Source organism: Aspergillus viridinutans, assembly GCF_018404265.1.
Source record: "Aspergillus viridinutans IFM 47045 DNA, scaffold_15, whole genome shotgun sequence".
Taxonomy (NCBI): Eukaryota; Fungi; Ascomycota; class Eurotiomycetes; order Eurotiales; family Aspergillaceae; genus Aspergillus; species Aspergillus viridinutans.
This window is the reverse complement of record NW_025091231.1, coordinates 155,827-176,891: the sequence shown is the minus strand read 5'-3', so window position 1 is coordinate 176,891 and position 21,065 is coordinate 155,827. Positions and strand designations below refer to the sequence as shown.

At 51.6% G+C, this 21,065-nt stretch overlaps 6 protein-coding genes across 6 annotated transcripts; 4 read left to right on the top strand and 2 right to left on the bottom strand.

Moving 5' to 3' along the window:
• Positions 1–174: 174 nt before the first annotated feature.
• Positions 175–4,634, bottom strand: nte1 (lysophospholipase; the record flags this gene model as incomplete). The annotated part of the gene is made up of 2 exons (XM_043274985.1): positions 175–4,405; positions 4,480–4,634. The coding sequence occupies 2 exons, from the start codon at positions 4,632–4,634 to the stop codon at positions 175–177; spliced, it is 4,386 nt and encodes a 1,461-aa protein (XP_043130920.1).
• Positions 4,635–5,807: 1,173 nt separating this feature from the next.
• Positions 5,808–9,583, top strand: Aspvir_003400 (putative vesicle-mediated transport protein (Imh1); the record flags this gene model as incomplete). Its single annotated transcript, XM_043274984.1, has 4 exons — positions 5,808–5,942; positions 6,034–6,433; positions 6,495–9,486; positions 9,541–9,583. 4 exons carry the CDS (start codon positions 5,808–5,810, stop codon positions 9,581–9,583), a joined length of 3,570 nt encoding a protein of 1,189 aa, XP_043130919.1.
• A 315-nt stretch (positions 9,584–9,898) lies between these two features.
• Aspvir_003399 (GNAT family N-acetyltransferase) lies at positions 9,899–10,523 on the top strand (the record flags this gene model as incomplete). The annotated part of the gene is made up of 2 exons (XM_043274983.1): positions 9,899–9,938; positions 10,039–10,523. 2 exons carry the CDS (start codon positions 9,899–9,901, stop codon positions 10,521–10,523), a joined length of 525 nt encoding a protein of 174 aa, XP_043130918.1.
• Positions 10,524–11,016: 493 nt separating this feature from the next.
• On the top strand, positions 11,017–13,424 carry Aspvir_003398 (anoctamin family protein; the record flags this gene model as incomplete). The annotated part of the gene is made up of 5 exons (XM_043274982.1): positions 11,017–11,098; positions 11,146–11,302; positions 11,358–11,646; positions 11,698–12,129; positions 12,177–13,424. 5 exons carry the CDS (start codon positions 11,017–11,019, stop codon positions 13,422–13,424), a joined length of 2,208 nt encoding a protein of 735 aa, XP_043130917.1.
• Positions 13,425–15,138: 1,714 nt separating this feature from the next.
• On the bottom strand, positions 15,139–17,080 carry Aspvir_003397 (putative UDP-sugar hydrolase; the record flags this gene model as incomplete). The annotated part of the gene is made up of 6 exons (XM_043274981.1): positions 15,139–15,656; positions 15,716–16,030; positions 16,075–16,505; positions 16,567–16,753; positions 16,804–16,993; positions 17,042–17,080. The coding sequence occupies 6 exons, from the start codon at positions 17,078–17,080 to the stop codon at positions 15,139–15,141; spliced, it is 1,680 nt and encodes a 559-aa protein (XP_043130916.1).
• A 1,216-nt stretch (positions 17,081–18,296) lies between these two features.
• On the top strand, positions 18,297–20,008 carry Aspvir_003396 (uncharacterized protein; the record flags this gene model as incomplete). The annotated part of the gene is made up of 5 exons (XM_043274980.1): positions 18,297–18,566; positions 18,627–18,858; positions 18,911–18,983; positions 19,039–19,273; positions 19,337–20,008. The coding sequence occupies 5 exons, from the start codon at positions 18,297–18,299 to the stop codon at positions 20,006–20,008; spliced, it is 1,482 nt and encodes a 493-aa protein (XP_043130915.1).
• Between the last annotated feature and the right edge of the window lie 1,057 nt (positions 20,009–21,065).

Sequence of the window (21,065 nt, the reverse complement as noted above, 5' to 3'; positions counted from 1 at the left end):
TGCTCAATGCGTTGTACTTCAATTCTATCGTACACTCCGAGGATCTATGTAAATCAAGTCAACCAAGATACCGCATGAACAGCCGGAACTGGTCACGTTCATGCATGCAATATAGTAGTCAGTGTCTGGTATAATGCAACAAATGAACGCTCAAAAACAAAGGACAACATCTAATCATATACTGGCTCGGCGGGGAGCCAAGGTACGTTGCAGCTTCTTCTTCTCCTCAGTCTCCTCCGGCAGAGGAAGGGACCCTTCGGTCTTCAGCTTCTCCAGGAATTGCTTGCCAAAGGCGTATCCCACCTGGTAGATCTCATCAAACTTGCCAAATTCCAACGTGCCATATCCATCTATAGGGGGACGCATGTACAGACAGCCCGGGATGTTCTTGGCGCGCTCCAGGTTGTCAATAGACGAGACATAGGCCAGACGTGCCTGGATTTCGGATAGCGTTGGCGGATTGGGACACGAGGAGAACGGGTTCCAGCGATTGAAGACGGACCAGAATCCGGAGAGGGAGTCTCCGTAGACTTGAGGTGTGTTGTCGTCGATAGAGCCCACGTCAACGGCGAAGATCACATCCGCACCGAGACCCTTCATATGGTCGACGGTCAGGTTGTCAATGTAGCCGCCGTCGAGGAGCATGCTGCCCTCATCGCAAATGGGCGGGATCAGACCCGCAAGCGACATGGATGCACGCACGTAGCGCCAGACATATCCGGAGGAGTGGTACTCGGGGCGCGATTTGCTGATGTTGGTAGTGTTGCAGTAGAACTCAAGCCAGAAATCCTCGATCTGGCTATCACCAAAGGTCTTAAAGATTCCACGGTTGAACTCGTGGCCGGTCGTGTAGGAGACCGTCGGGTACGTCAGATCCAGCGCGAACCGCCACATGCTTCCCATGCGGCCAGCAAACTTCTTCGCACGGCCATACATGGGAACCACGTCTGCATCTCGAGCATACAACGCGCCAATGAACGAACCGATCGATGTGCCGCCGATGATGTCAACAGGGATGCCGGCCTCCTCGAGTGCCTTGATCACACCAACGTGCGCAATACCTCTTGCTCCTCCTCCACCAAGCACCAAACCAACAGCTCTACCACACAGCCGGCGCGCAAGACGATGGAAATCGCCTTTGAACGGGGATTGAGCGGAATAAAGAGGTGTCTGGCGAATCCTGCGCGATGTGTACTTTTGGATTTCAGCCTGCAGCACCTGGACCCGTTGCTTGAGCACTGTTCCGAAGCGCTTGGTTTCCGGATGCGAGGGCTCGGCCGTCAGTCGGAAGGCCATTTGAATGTGATGGTGGCCGCCATTGATCCATACTCGGTTCTTCAACCACCGCCGAGTCAGTCCAGGCGGACAATACCGCTCCGAGTGCAGCAATACGAGCTCCTTCCGAGCCGTAGACTTCATGCCAAGCAGGAACCTCTCGTACTCTCCAATACTGGGGGATGATTCGGCCAGACCAACCAGAAGAATGCAATCGGCCTGCGCGATGCAAGTTTGCGTCCACGGAGAGCTCACGTTAGTGTCAGCGATGTAAAGGACCATGCCATACTTCTCTTCTAGATCGGCAAGGTACTGGGACAACTTGAGCTTGCCCATCTTGCTGAACGCATGGCGCCCTAGATGATTCAAAATCGCCGCCTGGTTGAGCGATGTAACCCCGTTCGTCACTCCAACTTGATGAAGAGCGTGCAATAGTCGATTACCGAATTCGACCACCGGAACGCCCGCCGTCACGGGCAGAATGCCCACGGTACGGAGATTGACGGTCGAGGTTGCCGTTTGCACGCCACCAGCATTGCTTCGTTCGACACCTTTCTCGGTCACCGGGCGTTCGACCAAATCCCGCATCCGCTGCGCAATCAGTTTAGAGACCTGAATGGTAATTCCCGGGTGTTCCTGGGCGAGGCTGTTGAAGAGAGATCTTGGGAACTTGGCCAATTCGGTATCACGGATCGCATGAAGAGTAGCCGGGCGAGTGGACTCGGTCATCACCTCGAGCTCACCCACGCTTTCTCCTTGGCCATATTCGCCAATGACGGCTAGCTTGTTGCCTGGACTTTCAAGAACTGACCGCAATCGTCCATTCAAGACAAGATAGATTGCGTCGCTCTCGTCGCCTTGGTGGTAGATAACTTGACCGGCGTTCACCTGTACCCATTCGAGAGCGAAATCAATGTGGAGGAGCAGACGTGGAAGGAGGCTTGTCAGCCTCTTCGCAAGCGTCAGCAAAGCGATCGGATACCGCTCCGCGATGCGCTCCAAGGACACCCGTGGGAGGAAGCCGACGTAGACGTCCGTCTTGGCAACGACGTCGATGTAAGATCTATAGGACGCTACTGCCCCAACGTAGCCTTGAATACCGCCGGGTTTGATCAGGTACAGGGATTTCCGAGATTGCTTTCTTCGGCGAGAATCATTGGCAGCTGTGCCGCCCGCCCCAATCGAGTTGGCGGTTGTCGTCCGCTTAAGGGTCGGAAAAGGCTCCTTCGAAGCTGCTGGTTTGGACACCCCAACGAGATCTTCCCCTTTCTCGACAATCGGCACACCAACGTCCAAGAATCCATCAATCACGTAGTACAAACCTGGGTGGCGTTCTCCCCGCTCCACCAGGACCGAACCCTTAGGGAAATAGACGATCTCGATGTCGTTACGGAGCTCTTCCTGCAAGTTGATCACTGGTGAAGTGCCCCCTGCACTCGTTACAGACATGGACATCAAAGACTCTGTCTCTCCATCTGCCGAGCCTTCGTATGGATCAATAAAGCCAAAGGCGTTGTTGCTGAAGATCGCCTTCTGACGTCGAGAATCATAGGAAAGAAGCCTGGGAGACGCCTCGCCAGAATGGCTGCTTTTGCGCAAAGCGTCACGAGTACTACTCGTGAGACCGATCCCCTTCATGATGCAATCCAGGATGCAGTCGCGGAACAGCGCGTCCTCGTCCATGGCGTCTTGTCGGCGGAAACTATGACGCGCTTGCATGGCTGGAAGCCGGAAATGGGCGTTCTCCTTTTCGGCCAAAGGAGACTGTAGCTTTGAAGGAGGCTGCTCATATCTGGGGCCGAACCTAGACGACTGAATGGTCGACAACAGGTCGCCTGGGCTAACTCCATATGTGTCATGATCGGTGGGTACACTCTCCGAGGTAACCAATGTGGCCGCGCGTCTAGGTGTCATCATCTTGGCTTGCAGCGCAGCCTCCTTTCTCATGAAGCTGCTCGATCGGCGTCGTCTACCGGCAGATGGATTGTGTAGGGCAATTCCCTTCGTGACTTCCTCAGAGCCTAGGCGATCCCGCTCCTTGATGAACTTGTCTTTGAGGCGATCCAGAGCTGCGCCGCGCATGTTGTTTGGCAGATCATATGTGGTGAACTTGCTCATTTGCTTTTCAATACCAAGCACCTCGTTGCTGAGACCGAGATAGGAATGCGCCGTTGCAAATGTAACTCTCTGTAGGCGGGTGAGGATGACCTGGACGATGTGGGCGGTTGCCCTTGGATAGACCCTGGTCAGTCGCCGGAAAGCGCTGGCTGGGATGATTGCGATTGTGGTATCCACCATAGCACGGGCAACAATGTCAGGGTGGACGGACTTCCGGCGCTTTCTGCTAGGGTGCTTCAGAGTTTCATGGTGCTGCTGACGGTGCTGGTCATGACCGGAGGGAGGAGTGCGGCTCTCTCCCAGATGCAGCGGGGGCACGGATGGCAGATCTCCGTTGCTGATCATATTAGAGGTGTCGTCGCTGTGGTCTTGAAAGCCCAAGGAAGGGCTGTCCATCACTGCCCGAGGACTCGTTGGGATTGAGTTGGGTACACGAGCAGCGCGAAGGGCGATGCTGGAGGAACTGGAATTCGAGCTCTCGGTATCCCGTAGTTGAATGTCCTCCGTGAACAGTGAGAGAATTGAGAATAAGGACGACATCGATGCGCCGTTCTTGACCTCGGTCAGCAATTGATATCCCTGCTTCCCGTCGATGTGGTGTTCCTCGTCCGAGGACTCGGCTCCGAGATGGTGCAGCTCCTCATCTGTGTCCGACTTCCCGTCGCGCATTGACTTTACAAAAATCTGAACCAGCCCGTCGACTACCAGACAGAATCCCTTTTCTTCCTCCAACATAAGCGTTTCGCCCGCGATCAGCTTCCTGGTTTGCATTGTCCGGGTCAATTCGTGGAAGACAGGCCGTTCCAAGTACCCAAAAACTTTGATGGCGCTAAGGAACTCATCCAGGTAATTGGCCAGCCCTGGCTTCGAATCTCCTTCTTGTACATCAGGGAAAAGGTCGACCTGCGGTTCCTTACGCTGGGGCTCGGGAGGTAATCGACTGTACATGTTCAGAAAGCGGTACCGGATAAACCAGCTGATGGTCGAAACCATCGCCAGAACGATTAACAAGCTGTTTGTCCAATTGAGGCAGTGGTCAGCATATTCCCCTCACGAACGGGGCGGCAGCTTTGGGGGCAATCTTACAGCGTCGTAAAGTTCATTGTGAACGTCAGGCTCATGGAAAAGAGAGTGAACAGCCATGTGGGCAATGTGATGGTAGAAAAAGTGATGACCCAGTATAGAACGCTTGGAATGACCTGGAAAAAGAAGGAAAAAACCCATCCGATCCACCCCGCCATGGTTGTAGGCACTGGGGGTAAAGGCGGGGGAGGAAGATGGGAGATGCTAAAGCTGGCGGTTACGGCGGAAGCAGACGCTGAGAGGGACAGTGCAACGGCAGTTGATGAGGAGGAAGAGGGAGACAGAGAAGGAGAAGGAGAAAACGAATCCAGGCCAGTAGAGTCGAGCAATGTCACTCCGTCGGCCATAGCTGATTTCTTCCAGTCTCTTTCTTTCTGTCGGGTTCACCTGCTTTTTTTCCCGCTTTGGGCCCGGAGTTGGAGAGAATCCACTAGTAACGTCTAGCCAGGATTCCGAGGCCAGCAATCAACGCCCGACGTCATTCGCACATGCGAAAAAGATCCGCTGGAGAGTAATATTGCTGTATCGAGGGCAAAGTCAAGCAACCCATCCTCAACCAGGCATGTTAAAACGTGCAAGAAGACCGTCTTTTGGCTGGTTCATGTGCGAGGAGAACTGAGGGGCGAAGGAGGAGAGTTAAAAAGAAGCACGAGTCACGGTTGCAGGGATCAAGTCGTCCTAGCACTGATCGCCATGGAGATGGAGCTCATCCACCAATGATCCTGCAACGATTGACAGAGGAGAATGTCAGTTCTGCAGAAAAGATAGATTGCCTTTGATCTTTATTTACCGTCAGCTCAAGAGATGTGGTTGTTATGACCACGCTGCTTGGTCTGTTTCGGTGAGTTTCTACATATATTTGACCGCTCCTCGCCGAAACTCCAGCAGCGGCGGTTTGGCAGCAATCGGATAACAACAAACAGTCTTTGACCTTACATGGACAGGCATTTGAAGTAGGAAATTGAAATTGAAGTACGTATGCTCATCGGCGTTGGACTAGACACTTTATGAAAGCTGAGCCGCAATAAGGTGCCTGAGTCCTCCTGCATGAGGTGACAATCACTTAGAATATAAAGAACATTTTGAACATCAATGACATCTGCTTCATTATCTTTAAATTCCATATATCTAATCTACGATCATAAGACTTCTTAAAATCCCTATTCTGTAATTGTAGCCCCTAAGCTCTTTCGTATACCTACGTACTCCTCGCTGTATCTATCTAGATAGTGGTACGTAAGTTCGCTGCTCCTTTTTCTGCCCTTCTTGGCTCACTCCCGAGATCTGGCCGCCCGATATCCATTCGCTGGAGGCGTCTCAGGTGTCCCTTCATGATCCCTCTCATTGTTCCTCTCGATCTTCTGCTTCTTTCCCTGTACTTCCTTTCTCATCTTCTTCACTTCTGTGTCTCGTTTGTCAGTTTTGTCGTGGTCCTGGCTCGCGGGCCCTCCACGGTCATGTTTCAGGTACAGTGTCTCACGTTTATCAGTGTGTTTTGATCGATTATCGGGAGTATTATCTTGTTGAGCTAACGTCGTAATCGCACTTGATTTACAGCGCATACGCGAGGCGATCGATTCCCGGATCGCAGAGGAACAGGCCCGCCAGAGAACCTCCCAAGATGTAATCTCCCGGTCCAACTCCGCTCGTCGCCCTACCCGCCCCCGGCGTAACACAGGCACTCCCGTCCGCACTCCTGATCCCAACGAGTTTGAGCCGGAGTTCGCGATCGGAGATGATGAGGGGTCTAGTCGATCTGTTACCCCCCGGCTGGAGTCTGCAGGTGGATCGGAGATGGCGCCGGCAAAGGACGCTGGGGAGGACAAACCATCTACAGATGAGCCGTCGGCTGGGAAGGAGGTGCCTACGGCGGAGGGAAACCAACTGTCGTCGGAGCTGCCGCCGGAGATCAGAGTCAAGTTACGCAGACTGACCAAGTTGGAATCCCGGTATCAAGGTTCGACATACAGCCCGCGGATATGGCTGCGGTGGTGCGGCTGACCTTGTTTTGCACACAGAATTACTCAAAGCGTACCGTATGGCCCATGCACGTGTCCTGTCGATCGAACCGTTCGAAGCCGCACTACGAGAAAACACTCCTCTGACGTCGATCGCCGATCCGAAAGCTCTCACGGAGTACTTGAATCAGATCAGATTGAAAGGGGACATGGTGATTGAGGAGCTCAAGAGAGTCACTACGGAAAGGGACGACTACAAGAAAAAGCTGGAGGAAGCGCAGCAGTCGACAAGGGAGGCTTGGGACGAGGTTGCCAATCTCAAGAAGGACACGACCCAAGGCGCCAAGGAGGAGAAAACCGCCGCTGCTGAAGATACCGCCTCAAAGAAGGAACCGCCAGTGAAAGAAGAAAGCGAGGAGTTCTTTTCGTTCGATAATGAACTACCCCGGCTGGAGTCTGAGCTGAAGGAGAAGCAGGAAGAGGTTGAAACTCTCAAGTCGCAGGTCGAGTCGCTCAAGCGCGATCTTGCTGTCGCTCGTGAGTCAACGGAGGGCATGGTGCAAAATCTTGAATCCTCAACTCGCGAGCTCGTGGAATTGAGAGATATTAGAGACAAACAGGATTCGGAAATCAAGGAGCTGAAGGATGCCAAGCAGGCGGAGGTTGACGATCTCAAAACCAAGCTCGCAGCATCTGAGGATGCCATTGCCAAGGCAAGCGCGGAGGCGGAGAGACTAAAGGCTGAGTTGAAGCAGAAGACGGAAGAAATTGAGAAGCTTCAGGATCAAGTCACGCAGTCGAAGGACAATGACCAGCAAAAAGAGTTGGAGGAAAAGTTGGAGGAGGTCGCCAAGGAGAAAGATGCTAGCGAGAAAAGATTGGGAGTTCTCCAAGGCCTCGTGGACAACCTGCGGTCTCAGCTTAAAGACACGGAAGTAGTGGTGTCGGATCTTAAGGCTGACATGGGTTGTAAAGTCGAGGAGCTGGGCAAACTGCAGAACATCGTTGATTATCTAGACGACAACCTGAAAGACAACGCCGAGTGGCAGCAAACCAGAGATCAAGCCGCGAGCGGACAGCCCCCCGACTTTGACCATTTCCGAAAGAGCCTGGCACCTCCTCAAGAAGAATCGGGGGGTGGCAATGTGGCTACACAGCCGGAGCCCCCAGTAAATGGCTCAACCGGTGGCGCGGGTGCGGGTAAAAAGAAGAGGAACAAGAAGAAGAAGGGCGGAAAAGGCGGAGAAGATACAGCCAAGGCTACCGGTGCCGCTGTGCTCGAGGACAAGGAATCGCACGCAGCAGAGTCCGATCAAGCAGCTTCGAAGTTGGCCGAACTCGAGCAAAAGATCCAGACGCTGACACAGCAGCTGGAAGAGAAGGAGGCAGCAATCGAGCGTCTGAGCTCCAAACTTAAAGGAGAGGAGGACCTCAAAGAGGAAATTGAATCCTTACGCGACGATCTACTTCACCTTGGCCAAGATCATGTCGAAGCGAAGGACAAGATCAAGGAACTAACTGCAGAAAAGAAGGCTCTAGAGGAGACGGTCTCCAAGTTGGAAAAGGAATTGACCGATATACGGACGAGTCATGCCTCCAAGAGCGCAGACTCCAAGCAGATGCACACTGATCTGAAGGAGGACTACGAAAACCTCAAAGTCAAACTCACCAACCTCGAGACGGAGCTCTCTGCCGCTCAGCAACTGGCTGCTACCAGGTTCAAGGATCTGACTGATTTGCGCGAGACTTTGCAGAAATTGCAACCAGAATTGAAGAGCCTGCGGGCGGAATCCTCGGAACTGAAGTCGACGAAGGAGGCCCTGGCGAGTAAGACATCTGAATTGAGGACCCTGGAGGGTAAACATGAGGAGTTACGTGCCGAAGTGAAGACACTCAAGTCTACAATCTCCGAGCGCGACGCCGAGGTGAAGACCCTCAACCAGAAGATCAGACAGGAGACAGACAGCCGTCTCAAGGCCGAGGAGAATCTGACCATTGCTCAATCTGACTTGCGATACTCAGAGAGCAAAAAGCAGGAAGCCGTTGAAACAAAGGAGAAAATTACAGCAGACCTATCCCGAGCGCAAGATGAGCTCAAGACCGCTCGGTCTCAGCTGCGGGAGGTTGAAAACAAGCTCACTCAATTGAACAAGGAGCTTGGTGGTCTGAGGGAGGAAATCCAGTTGAAGACCGCACAGCACGCCAGCGCACAGAGTCTGATGAACAGTATGCGCGACCAAAGTGCTGAGCTAGCGATGCAAATGAAGGAGGCCCGGGAACGCTGTGAGAGCTTGGAAGAAGAACTGGCTGATGCTCATCGCTTGCTGAGCGAGCGGACACGTGAGGGTGAAACTATGCGGCGCTTGCTCAACGATATTGAGGGCCGTGCCGAGGCCAAGGTGCGCGACTTCAAGGAGCGGATGGAGGCCGCCATTGAAGAGCGCGATCGGGCAGAAGACGAGGCCAGCGCTCAGGGTCGGCGCCGGGCCAGAGAGCTAGAGGAGCTCAAAGCCAAGGTTCGGGAAGCCGAGAAAGCACTGAGAACGGCGGAGGAGGACAAGGACGAGCTTGAGGGATCCCAAAAGGACTGGAAGCGCAGACGGGATCAACTCGAGGAACAGTCGGAGCGCTCAGCGCAGGAGCTAAACGACATCCGCCAGGCCATGGCACGGTTACGTGACGCTTTAGATGAAAGCGAGAAGCAAGTCCGTGATTTGGAGAAAGAGAAGGCCGAGCTGCGTCGTTCAGTGGAAGAAACGAATGGCCGACTGGAGAAGCTTCGCAAATCTAACCGGGTGCTATCGGACGAAACTCGAGCTGTCCAGAACCCTCAGTCCTCGCGTTCATCGATTGACTCAGGAACAAGAAAGGCAGTGGCATCTCCCGTGTCGAAGGACCGTAGTCCATCGACGCGGAGGAGCGAAACGCCGACGGGAGCACCGATTGACTACATCTACTTGAAGAATGTGCTCCTGCAATTCTTGGAACAGAAGGACAAGAACTATCAGAAGCAGCTGATTCCGGTCTTGGGTATGCTGCTTCATTTCGATCGGTTGGTAAACCTATTCCTTTAGCTGGCGGAGTTGATGCTGACACCTACGAACAGAGCGGACGAGCAAAAGTGGATGGCTGCCATAACATCTCGATGATTAGCATGGACCCGAGTTCGGCTATCTCCTAGTCTTTTGAGTGTGTTTGTAATTTGACATTCAAAGAGCACATAGTCTTGTCTTCCTTATTCCATATGTGTATACTCCATAGATGTCATCGGCAGGGCGTGCCGTGCGGTCGGTATAGTTCCAGAACCGGTGGGGTTCGGGGCCGAGATTTTATTCTTCGGCCACTTAAATAGGAACATCGACTGACCGGTTTCCTTAACATCTTTATCCTGCACTCTGCTCAATTGCAAAGCTGTCCAAAGAAGCTACTCATACTCGGTACCTTTATAAACCCTTGCTATCACAATGTCCGGGGAAGCTACCATCAGACTGGCAAATCCCGAGGGCAAGTTCACCCCGCATTTCCTTCAATGTTTCTCCGCATAGGTCGGCCATCGTTGCGAGAAGGTACCACGGCCCCTTACTGACCTTGTTCGCGATCGCAGATGTTCCTTACATCCTCCAATTCATCCGGGAGCTAGCCGACTACGAAAAGGCCCTCCATGAGGTCGAAGCCACGGAAGAATCCCTCCTAGCCACGCTCTCCTTCCCCAATGACACCCCCAAGCGAGGCTCCGTCTACACAGCCCTCGTTATCCCTCCCGCCACAGCAGAGAACCCATCTCCGGTACCCGTTGGCATGGCCCTGTTCTTCTACAACTACTCGACATGGCGTTCGGCTCCGGGAATCTACCTCGAGGATCTCTACGTCCAGCCTAGCGCCCGAGGCAACGGGTACGGATTCAAGCTTTTGAAGTACCTGGCTGCCAAGGTACTGGAAGTGAAGGGTCGCCGTTTAGAGTGGAGTGTCCTCAAGTGGAATGAGCCGAGCATCAAGTTCTACAAGCAGGTTGGGGCTCAGGCTATGGAGGAGTGGATGAAGATGATGGTCGAGGGGCCGGCGCTGAATAAGTTGGCGGAGGAACTGTAGGGGCCTCAATGAGCTGGTTGCATATCTTCATTCGACTTGCGACGCTTTGGTAGCAGGTGTTATCCTGTCAAACCTTGGTGTGCTTCGTATATAGGTAGATTGTACCTTCGTCGATAGTCGAGCGTGATACCCTTGGATTCTTGCGTTTGAGCCAGTGGTATATCATTCAACATCTTGCGTCTTCGTTATTCCGCCTCCGTCATCGGTTCACTTGATGATAGCCAAGAACAATCTGCAGATATCAAGTATATCGCTCCCGTTGTAGAGATCGAGTGTTGAACGCTATGTCCCCTTTCAGCAGCAGTTAGGGCTAACCCTAGGCCAGCAACGTCGGGGATGTCGTCATCGCCAGTCAACCTGGTCAGAGCGCATTATGCGGTGACGACAATTCCAGCTCGCTCCCCTTTCGCGTCAAACCAAAATATTCATACGGACTATAGTCTTACCCTCACCGTCCCTCATGCTATCGTAAAACTGTCCAAGATACTAGACTATGGCTTTCAATCCGCCTCCCAAGGCTATTCAGGAGAATCACCATGTGGACTACGTCATTCGCTTCACTAAAGGGGATATCGGTAGGTCGCCCTGAGGCAGCAAGTGGGCCGCGATCTGATTGTTTTAGATGCCCGTCAAGCAATCAAAAGATTTGAGGTGCTTCTCCTTGAGCTCTCTGAGGTAGGATTGCAGACGGAAGTTCGACAGGGGGACGAGAACTACCTGTTTGTTTTTGTGCGGGCCGCTAGCAAGAAGAAGCTGAAACGCGCGGTCTACCAGTCTCGGTATGTAGCATTATGCTTTCCAGAGGTTGTATGCTAACCTTTTGTGGTTTCAAAGCGTTCGAGACTGGCTGTATGGCGTCCGGAATGCCGAACCCGAACCGGCGAGCTCAGCGGAGCCGCAGTCGGAAGCTGAGCGGCTTCGTGTTATCTACCACTTGATTACGGTTCCAAAGGCAGAGGGTGGTGCGGGCATCACCCCCCGACATGGAGAGTGGAAGAATGTCGACGCGATCTTTCCGCTGCACGACGAGGAGACAAACAGGCAGTGCATGAGGGAGTGGAGCAAGAAGACGTTTCTGTCAACTGAGGACCTGGATCGGATCCGCAATACGTTTGGAGAACATGTGAGCTTGTCGTTGGTTTATAGATGCCGCTAAGCTAACGGGAGGCTACAGGTTGGCTTTTACTTTGCCTTCTTGCAGTCGTATTTTCGGTTCTTGATGTTCCCCGCGGCATTCGGCTTCTCCTGTTGGCTGTTGTTGGGCTCGTTCTCTATCGTCTACACCGTGGTCAATTGTCTCTGGTGCATTATCTTTATTGAGTATTGGAAGCGTCAGGAGGAGGATCTCAGTTGTCGGTGGCAGACCAAGGGCGTTTCTGCGGTTCAGGAAAAGAGAGCAGAGTTCAAGCCCGAAAAGGAAGTTCGTGATGAAAGCACCGGCGAGGTTCGAGGAGTTTTTCCCGCCACAAGGCGGATGTATCGGCAGCTCCTCCAAGTTCCATTCGCATTGCTTGCAGCCGTCGCCCTAGGTGCCATCATTGCTACCTGCTTTGCGATTGAGATTTTCATTTCCGAGGTCTACAACGGTCCACTCAAGGGCTACCTGGTAAGTGCCACCCCAGGCATTTCTCAGCCTGATAGCTAAGGATCTAGGTGTTCATTCCTACCATCTTGGTATCGGCGCTTGTACCGACCATGAGTGCGGTTCTGCTGACTGTTGCGACCAAATTGAATGACTATGAGAACTACGAGACTCAGGATGCCTACAAGGTGGCATTGACACAAAAAATCTTTGTTGTCAACTTCATCACCTCATACCTTCCTATCATCTTGACAGCTTTCGTCTATTTACCATTCGCCAGCCGTATCGTGCCTTATCTTGATGTATTCCATCTTACTGTTCGGCCGTTCGTGTCCAAAGAGCATGCAACCAAGGCACGAACTGAATTCACCATTGATCCGGATCGGCTGCGAAAGCAGGTCATCTACTTTACCGTTACTGCCCAGATTGTCGGTTTCGCGCTTGAAACTATCGTTCCGTTCATCAGGCAACGTGTATTCCGCGAATATAAGGAATATACCAAGAAACAACATGCAAAGGCAGAGTCAGGGAACGGTGCGGGAGAGAAGAAGATCGTCTCCCTCGGCGACGACGAAGATGAGGCCAAATTCCTCACTCGCGTTCGCAACGAAGCTGAGCTGGAGGACTATGATGTCACCGACGATCTGCGGGAGATGTGTATCCAGTTCGGATATCTGGCTCTGTTCTCCCCCGTGTGGCCACTTGTTCCTGTCTCCTTTTTAATCAACAACTGGGTCGAGCTGCGCTCGGATTTCTTCAAGATCTGCGTCGAGTGCAAGAGGCCCTGGCCTCAGCGTGCGGATACCATTGGACCTTGGCTGGACAGCCTAGGATTCCTGTCCTGGGTGGGAAGCATTACCAGCGCAGCCCTTGTCTATATGTTCAGTAACGGGCATGAGGGCCCTAACGGCGAGCCGACGACAATCCGGTGCTGGGCGTTGTTGCTGACGATCTTCTTCTCCGAGCATCTCTACCTGATCGTGCGCTACGCCGTGCGAAGTGCCCTGGCTAAGCTGGAGCCTCCGAACACACGACGCGAACGGGCAGAGCGCTTCATGATGCGGAAGAGATACCTCGAATCTGTTCTCGGTACGGAGAGCGACGACGATGCCGACGAGGTCAAGGGTGTCGTATCTTCCGTCCCGCCGTCTGATATCACTCGCGAGTCCTTGGAAGAGGATGCTAGAAACTGGTCCAAGCAGGGGACTGATCCAACCGAGCGCTTCTGGATGAGACAGAGAGGTTGGAAGGAGTCTGCCGAGGTTGGTTTGAGTCTCATCACAAAGGCAAAGAGCCACGAAGCCAAGAAGCAGCAGTAGATTGGGCGCGCGGGTCTACTTTCACAAGCAATACTGTGCATCTGTGCAGGATTTACACGCTGCGTGCATTGTTGGCCGGGGTCAAGGCGCGTTGGAGTGCACAGCACTCAGTAAATAGACTGTCGATACGTGTTTAATATGCATTGTAAATTAGCCATCCTGAATAGCTTCACCGGTTGTAAATCGACACTCGGAGCATTTGGTGAGAAGTTCATATGGTTGTAGCTCAGTATGACAGGCAGAGCACCCTCGTACCGGGGGGATGGCAGCAGATTGATCCTCACGGCAACCGGACGACAGGAATCACAATGCTTTAGTCTGGAATTCGTGAAGCTATTTGGGCACCAGATGAAGACCATTGTTTCCGAGGTTTTCCCACAATTTGCGCGGCAGGAATGGATGTTGGTGGAGGATCTGCAGTAGAGGTTTTAGGTCTTAATGGACGTAGAGAAATAGAAGACATCGATGAGGTGATATCAGTTATGTCTGATGAAACGGAGGTAGCAGTGACCACTGGTGAGCCATGCCGGGCAGACGGTAAAGAGGAGATGAAGAGAAGAGATGCAGGAGAGGGATTAAGACGGTATTTATAAACCTAGGCTAAGAAGGAATATACAGGTACTAGATTATGGGCTATACCATACTAGACGTATACGTAATAGAGATAGTATAGATGGACAGGATTGCAACTGGACAGATGTATAGGAGTGGTCCTGAGTAGAACAGCCTTAGTATCTAGAAATGAGGAGCAGTTAGTTGGCTCTGATACTTTGGTATGAGTTCAGGAGCAAAACAACTCAGTACACAGTAGCTATTTAATGTGATTACATTGTTTGACAGTGAAGGTTTCTATAAAGTCAGCTGTCTCCATACTACAAGATACATATAGCCCTTAGCAGTTGAAGATATAATTTGCTTGTGCTCGACTCTACCAGCTTTCGAGCTTTGTGGGCTAGGGGAACAATGACTGCTTAAACAAAAACCATTCCCGACAAACTTTTTTTTCTTTTTGAACCCAAGTTCGAACCAGGGAACATCTTTTCTTTTTCACTCTTGCCTGACCTTAATGAGGAGCAGTTAGTTGTTGTCCTTAGTACTTTGGTATGAGTTCAGGAGCAAAATGACACAGTATGCAGTAGCTGTTTAATGTGATTACATTGTTTGATGAGCATTTCTACAAGGTCAGCCGTATACAGTACTATAAGATATGTATAGCCCTTGGCAGTTGAGGATATAAGTTGCTTGTGCTCCTACCAGCTTTTGAGCTCTGTGGGCCAGGGGAACAATGACAGCTTAAACAAAAACTGTTCCTGACAAACCTTTTTTTCTCTCTGAACTCAGGTTCGAACCAGGGGAACACATCTTCCCTTTTTCGCTCTTGCCTGACCTTGTAACCAGATAGGACATAAATGAAGCATGTTCTTGACTGCCCACAGGAGACTCATCAAGTGGCAATCTGTGCGGATGGAAATCATTTACTGTGTGCAACTCTGTCTCGTAAAGCTGTCTCTCAAGATGAACAGCTATTGATGTTTCTGTGTTGATCAGACTTCAATGTCTTCTGATGTCTCACTACTATCAACATTTCCCTTTCGGACTAGGCATACAGTCTCGGGTATGCTTAGAGAGCTGTAAAAACCAACAATATCTGCCATTACTTCTGTCTCAATCATCCGTCTACCTTTCTGTTCCTGTACGTGAATCATGAACAAAGTCAAATGCTATCTCTGAGATAAGTGACGAATCGAATCCTCCCCTCAACGACTGCACTCACAACTGGCAAATTGTCCAGCCCATCCATCCCACAGACGATAGCCCTCCGTGCTCTATCTATACCGGTGGTATCGCCATCATTCAATCCCTCCTTATCATACCCAAAGACTTGCAAGAGTAACCCGGTATCCGTCACAGCCGTCTCCTTGTCGACAAGTGTCTCTGTGCTCTGAAAACAGGTATACCCGTCAAACCCTGCCGCGATAAACGACGACATCACGACGGTGTATATCTGCGATGGGAGGATCCGCTTCGCTGGCATGGAGGGTGATTGCATGAGAGACAGTTGCAGGATCCTGTGGCCCTCTTGTTGCTGCCAGTCAGCGACGATGTGTAGACCAGAGCATTGCATAAATCGTCCGTCGACGTGGAGGTCTGAGACGGAGTTTTCGAGGGCCTCGAGGAGGGCGTGTCCGCTGACTCGTTTGACAACCAGTGGGTTCTCGAAGGGGCAGATTTCTAGAGGGTTAGATTACTTCATGAGAGAGTTACCGGTCGACGACAGTGTCGGGACTAACCGATGATATCCTTGACACGGAGCGGTGATAATATTGGTTCGATGATCCGATCACATCTGATTGAGCCGCTGTTGACGAGTGCAATGTCGGCACCGTAGTAGGCTCGATAGGCGTCTGCGAGCATATTGCGTAGATTCGTCTCTGAGCTGCGAATCACACTGCAGCGGCCGTCGAGCGGTGTCGCCGTGTGCACGAGTGGCTTCTGGACAACGCTGCCAGCACGCTGCTGGATCTCGGCTGCCATTTTGCGTATACGGGGGCAGACTGAGAGTGAGCCGCATTCTGAACTCTGCGCGATGTCGACGTATTGCTTGACTGGAGCTGGTTAGATTGACGGAGTTGCCGGCCGTGGTACTTACGTTTGACGGTTTCTATTATGGCTCTTCCGTCTGGAAGTCTCCTTGCGATTAAGCGGACAATGGATAAGCCTCGCCAGTTTGTCCCGCTTTTGACGATGCGAATGTCTCCGGCTACCTGGTCAACTACGCCATTGGACAATATCTCCTCGTTTGTCGTGCCCTGTTGGATTATCTCCGAGTCCTCCTCTGTGTCCCCATGGAAGCGATGAAGGACCTCGTGATCGTGACCCCCGAGGATCAGGTCAACTTTGGCGACCCCGTGCGCTGCAGCATTTGCTGTTCTGATATCCTCGGCGAGTCGTAAGTGAGAGATAGCGATCACAAAGTCACAACCCTCGTTGAGACGCAGGTGTCTGGCGAGCTCTTGAGCGACCACGGCGGGGTCTTTTATGTACAACGGGGGTAAGTTCTGGCAGTTTGACGGCCAATCTCTGGGCAGGTAGCTCAATCAGTGATCCAAGCAGAGAACACTGTGCAGAGTTCCTTCCTTACGTCCCAGCCAAGCCAATAAATCCGACCTTGTACCCCTGCACAGTCCTGATGATATACCGCTCACCACAGGCAAGAGGCTCTCTCGAGACATCCCCGTCCTCAGTCACTCTAGTTGCGTTTGATAAGACCCAGGGGAATTCCACTTTGCGTGACAGTTCTACGAGTCTCGTTTCCCCAAAATCAAAGTCTGGACATGTCAGCCTATTTGTGGACGTTCACGGCATGGACATCCCAGACCATGGTTCCCGTAACAGGCTACATCGACATTGAGGTAGTTCAAGAACGGGATCATTTGTTCTCCTTTCAGGAGGGAGGCCTCCAAGGAAGGCGAGAAGACATCGCCGCTGAAGATTACCAATGGCCTGGGTTCGAACGATCTGATCAAGCCGGCGAAGCGAGATATGAGCTCGACGTCGTTGACGTGGTACTACTCCTTAGCAAGAGTCCTTAAATGTAGGACTGTATGGAGACGTACGACATCGTTGAAATGCAGGATGCATATCTCGGTACTCATCCTGCGAGGTTCAGTTTCTTGAGCCTACGGACAGACACGATAATAAGAATCTACCAGAGAGGACAAAAGCAACAAGCCTATAAGAGTCAGTCTGATATGCCAGCACTAGACTCATTTCGGACGCCGATGCTGAAAAGGACAGACGACCAATCATCTTCGTGATCTTGCTGGACATGATGTATCTTCTGATGTCTCTGAGTCTGTTGCGTTCTCATGATTGCTGACTGCGCAAGGGCTCAGAAGAGAGCTGTCTCCATGCTCGAGGGCCGTGTTTTGGATAATAATGACGGCCCGCAAATTCTCATGATCAAGACAACAAAATTCATCATGTCTATGCAGGCAAAGCATGTCAACACTGGTGGGGCCCGCGGGGCTTCAGTGCAATTTCATAACAATCAATCCCAGTTTGAGCATGTCAACTAAGCATTGCTCTTGTGTCTATCGACTATCTAGAACTTGGGAGAGTGTTTGAGGAAAGATGACTCTACACTGACCTTCTCCAGCTCACGATAGTGCCACAGTTACTGCTATTTGTGCGTCTGTCTTCTACGCATTACACCGCTTGCAAACTGAGCTACATCATCAGTTCATAGAATCTCACAGCAGCCATTCTAATCGGCCAAAGGCTGAAGCCCTGGTGTTCGTGTTCGTTCATCACTTTGTGTGGGTCGAAAATGATCGTTTGGCTGGACATTGTTTTAGATTTGCCGAAAGGGATGATGCAATCTTGCAGTGTCTTATTACTCCTCTTCATAACATATTTCCATTGCGTTGTTGCCTGCACTGGATTCCTGCTCGGTCCTTTCGGGGGAGAACCCTTGCTCTCCATCCTCGTCCCCATGTTCGAGGATCGGTGGAAGCACACGGGAAAGCAACACAACGATGAATCATGTCACTCTTCATGAGGACAATCCTGACCGCTACCGGTTCGGTCTCAATATTCTCAAATACTAGGGCAGATTTTATCAGCAGCCAATTGGCAAATGGTGGTGCCTGACTCTCGTGTTCGTTCATCGCGGCATGGTTGCGAATACGATCTTGAAGACGATCTTCCGGCTGGATCGGATTATATTGCCCACGATTTGGATATCATGCTAATGGAGTCTTGTAGCGCTGTCTGTCCGACAGGCATATAAAGCGCATTTGAGCGGCCGAAGGTACACTTGTGAGATGCTCCACAGCACGTCTTTCTCAAAAGATCTGAGCATACCTCATCATGTACAGATCTTCTCTTCCAGTCGTCTTCGGCGTCATAGCCGGACTAATGTTTTCTGTGCCTTGCGATGCCGTCAGCCCACAAGCACGGTGGACTGTCGGACAAACAGTTCAGACCTCCAGCGGGCCGGTCCAAGGACATGCCGCTCCTCATGCTAGCAATGTGTCGGAGTATCTCTCCATTCCGTACGCTTTGCCGCCAGTAGGCAACCTGCGATTCCAGTCTCCTGTCAGGTATCGGGGGAATACCACGATTAGTGGCGAGACCTTCGTAGGGAGCGCCCTTTTTACCACTCAAAGCGCCAGAAACCACAGGAGCTGACCATGACAGGGTCCCGCATGCATTTCTTCGAATCAGACGGCGTACGATGACCGACTGCCAGACAAGCTCATTGAGCAATACGGGGTCACCAGGGTCGGCAAAAAGTTCTTGGCAGAGATAGGGCATCCTAATCTGACGTTCAGTGAAGATTGTCTTACCCTGAATGTCTGGACGAAGCCGCAGACCGGCGAGAAGAAGAAGGCAGTGATGATCTGGGTACATGGAGGGACCTTCGTCTCCGGTACGTGTATCGTCCTTAGACAATCGCAGCGTCGATTGCTCACCCGGGTCAGGAAGTTCGGCAATTCTGATGTACAATGGCCAGTTCTTTGCCGACCAAGAGGACATTGTCCTTGTCTCTATCAAGTCAGACATCCATTCCACGCTTCTTTTGCAGCCATATGCTAATTTTTCGTTATAGCTATCGCCTCAGCTTCTTCGGTTTCCCCGGAAATTCACCAAGCAGCTTCAACCTAGGTCTATTGGATCAACGCTTAGCAGTCGAGTGGGTGAGGGACAATATCGCTGCCTTTGGGGGTGACCCGTCTCGAATCACTCTCTTCGGAGAGTCCGCCGGCGGTACCTCTGTTGACCACTATTCATACGCCTGGAAGGACGACCCTATCGTCCATGCCCTGATTGTGCAATCCGGTAATGTAGCTCGCATCGGAGGCCGCACCGCTGAGTAGGCCCGTATGTTCTGGCTCAACACTTCACAGGCACTCGGGTGCGGAGACCAGAGCACACATGATCAACAAATCTACGACTGCATGATGACCAAGCCAGCTGGGGACATAGCTCGTCACCTCGTCAACACCATGGCCACGACCGCCAACCTGCCCTATAGCCCGGCCGCCGACGACGTCCTCGTCTTCAGCAACTACACGGATCGCCCAGCGGCTGCCGTTCCCATGCTCATTGGGACCACCAACTTTGAAAATGGCCTGTTTCGCGTCTATGTGGACGAGCCGTTAGCTGATAGCGAATGGATCCAGCAGGATCAGGCTCTCTTTGACTGTCCGGCAGCTGCACGAGCCAATGTCTCCGTTCAGCAGGGCAATCCGACTTGGAGATACCGCTATTCCGGCGTATTCCCGAATATGATGCTCTCCACGAAGGCGCCCAGCGGAGCATACCACTCCTCCGAGGTGCCGGTGCTCTTCGACACGGTTGCACAAGATCTCATTGCCAGTACGGCCGAGGAAGTCGCCATCGGACGGTACATGCGTGGTGCGTGGGCTGCATTCGCTCGAGATCCTGTCTCCGGACTAGAGCGATATGATGGATGGCCTCAATATGAGGCGGGTGAGAAGACGCTCATCCGGTTGGGATTCAGCAATAAGACCGGACCGAACCTGGCACTGGGCAACCTCTATGATAACGGGTGTTGATATTCAGTATCATGAGACGGTCTTCGTCTGCGGGGTTTTCCTATGTCACCTAGCAGTGGCTTTAGTTCTTGTGTCGCACATATATAGTTTCCAAATAGACACTGGAGCGTCCTTTCACAATCCACTCAACAATCCAGCGTGCAAAGAGTGCAGTCTAATTCCATATCCTAGTATTATAGATGTCCAGTCATCCACCAGCTGCAGGGTCAGAATCCTACTACTTCAAGTTACTACAAGAGCGTTTCAAACTAAGTCGGCAGCTTGCTTTGCCTACAACGTAACTTGGTAGCCGTTGATCGATGGCTTCAAAGGCTGCCTGTAGCTACGGGGACCCATATTCGGCAGTATTTACAGTCAAACTACCTTCTCGTATGAAATACTAGCATAGTAGGGATATCAATGTCAGTATATTAATGCCAGTATATCAATGCCAGTATAGTAGTCATACCAATGCGAGTGAACAGTAGAGAATCATCCAACGTACGATGGACAGCTATACATATGGATTCATACTAAGTTTATGAGATACCAATTTAATCATCTTCTTAGTTATTTAACATTCTGCTCTCCATGGTTATACCATTCTGCTATGGTTTTGTATGCATTTCCTTAAAACAGAAGAAATGTCACGAGGTGTCCTTAATATCATGGGGGTTGGGTGCCATGGTCCTGTCATATTGCCAGGACCTATGGAACAGTCCTTTGCATGCCAAGTGCCAGCCGCAGAAGCCTTGGCAGTTTGCAGCAATCTAGATTGATCTTCTAAAGACTATAAGCATGCTCAATAGGCATATCATCAAGCTAGCTGGTGCAGGTGGCTACTCCAGCACTAGTGCTGTAAATAAAAGAAAGTCCACTTTATCAAGACCATGGAAATCCGGACAAGGTTTATAAATAGTCCTCAACACTAGTTTCTCATATGGCTGCCGTTTCAGAAGGTCCTAAGGAGTTGCATATCAAGCTCATCCGTGATGAAGTTTCGTAGCTTCTGCAATAGCTGGTATGTGTCCGTAATAATAACAGGGCTGGTGACTGATCCGGGTATACCAGCCCATAT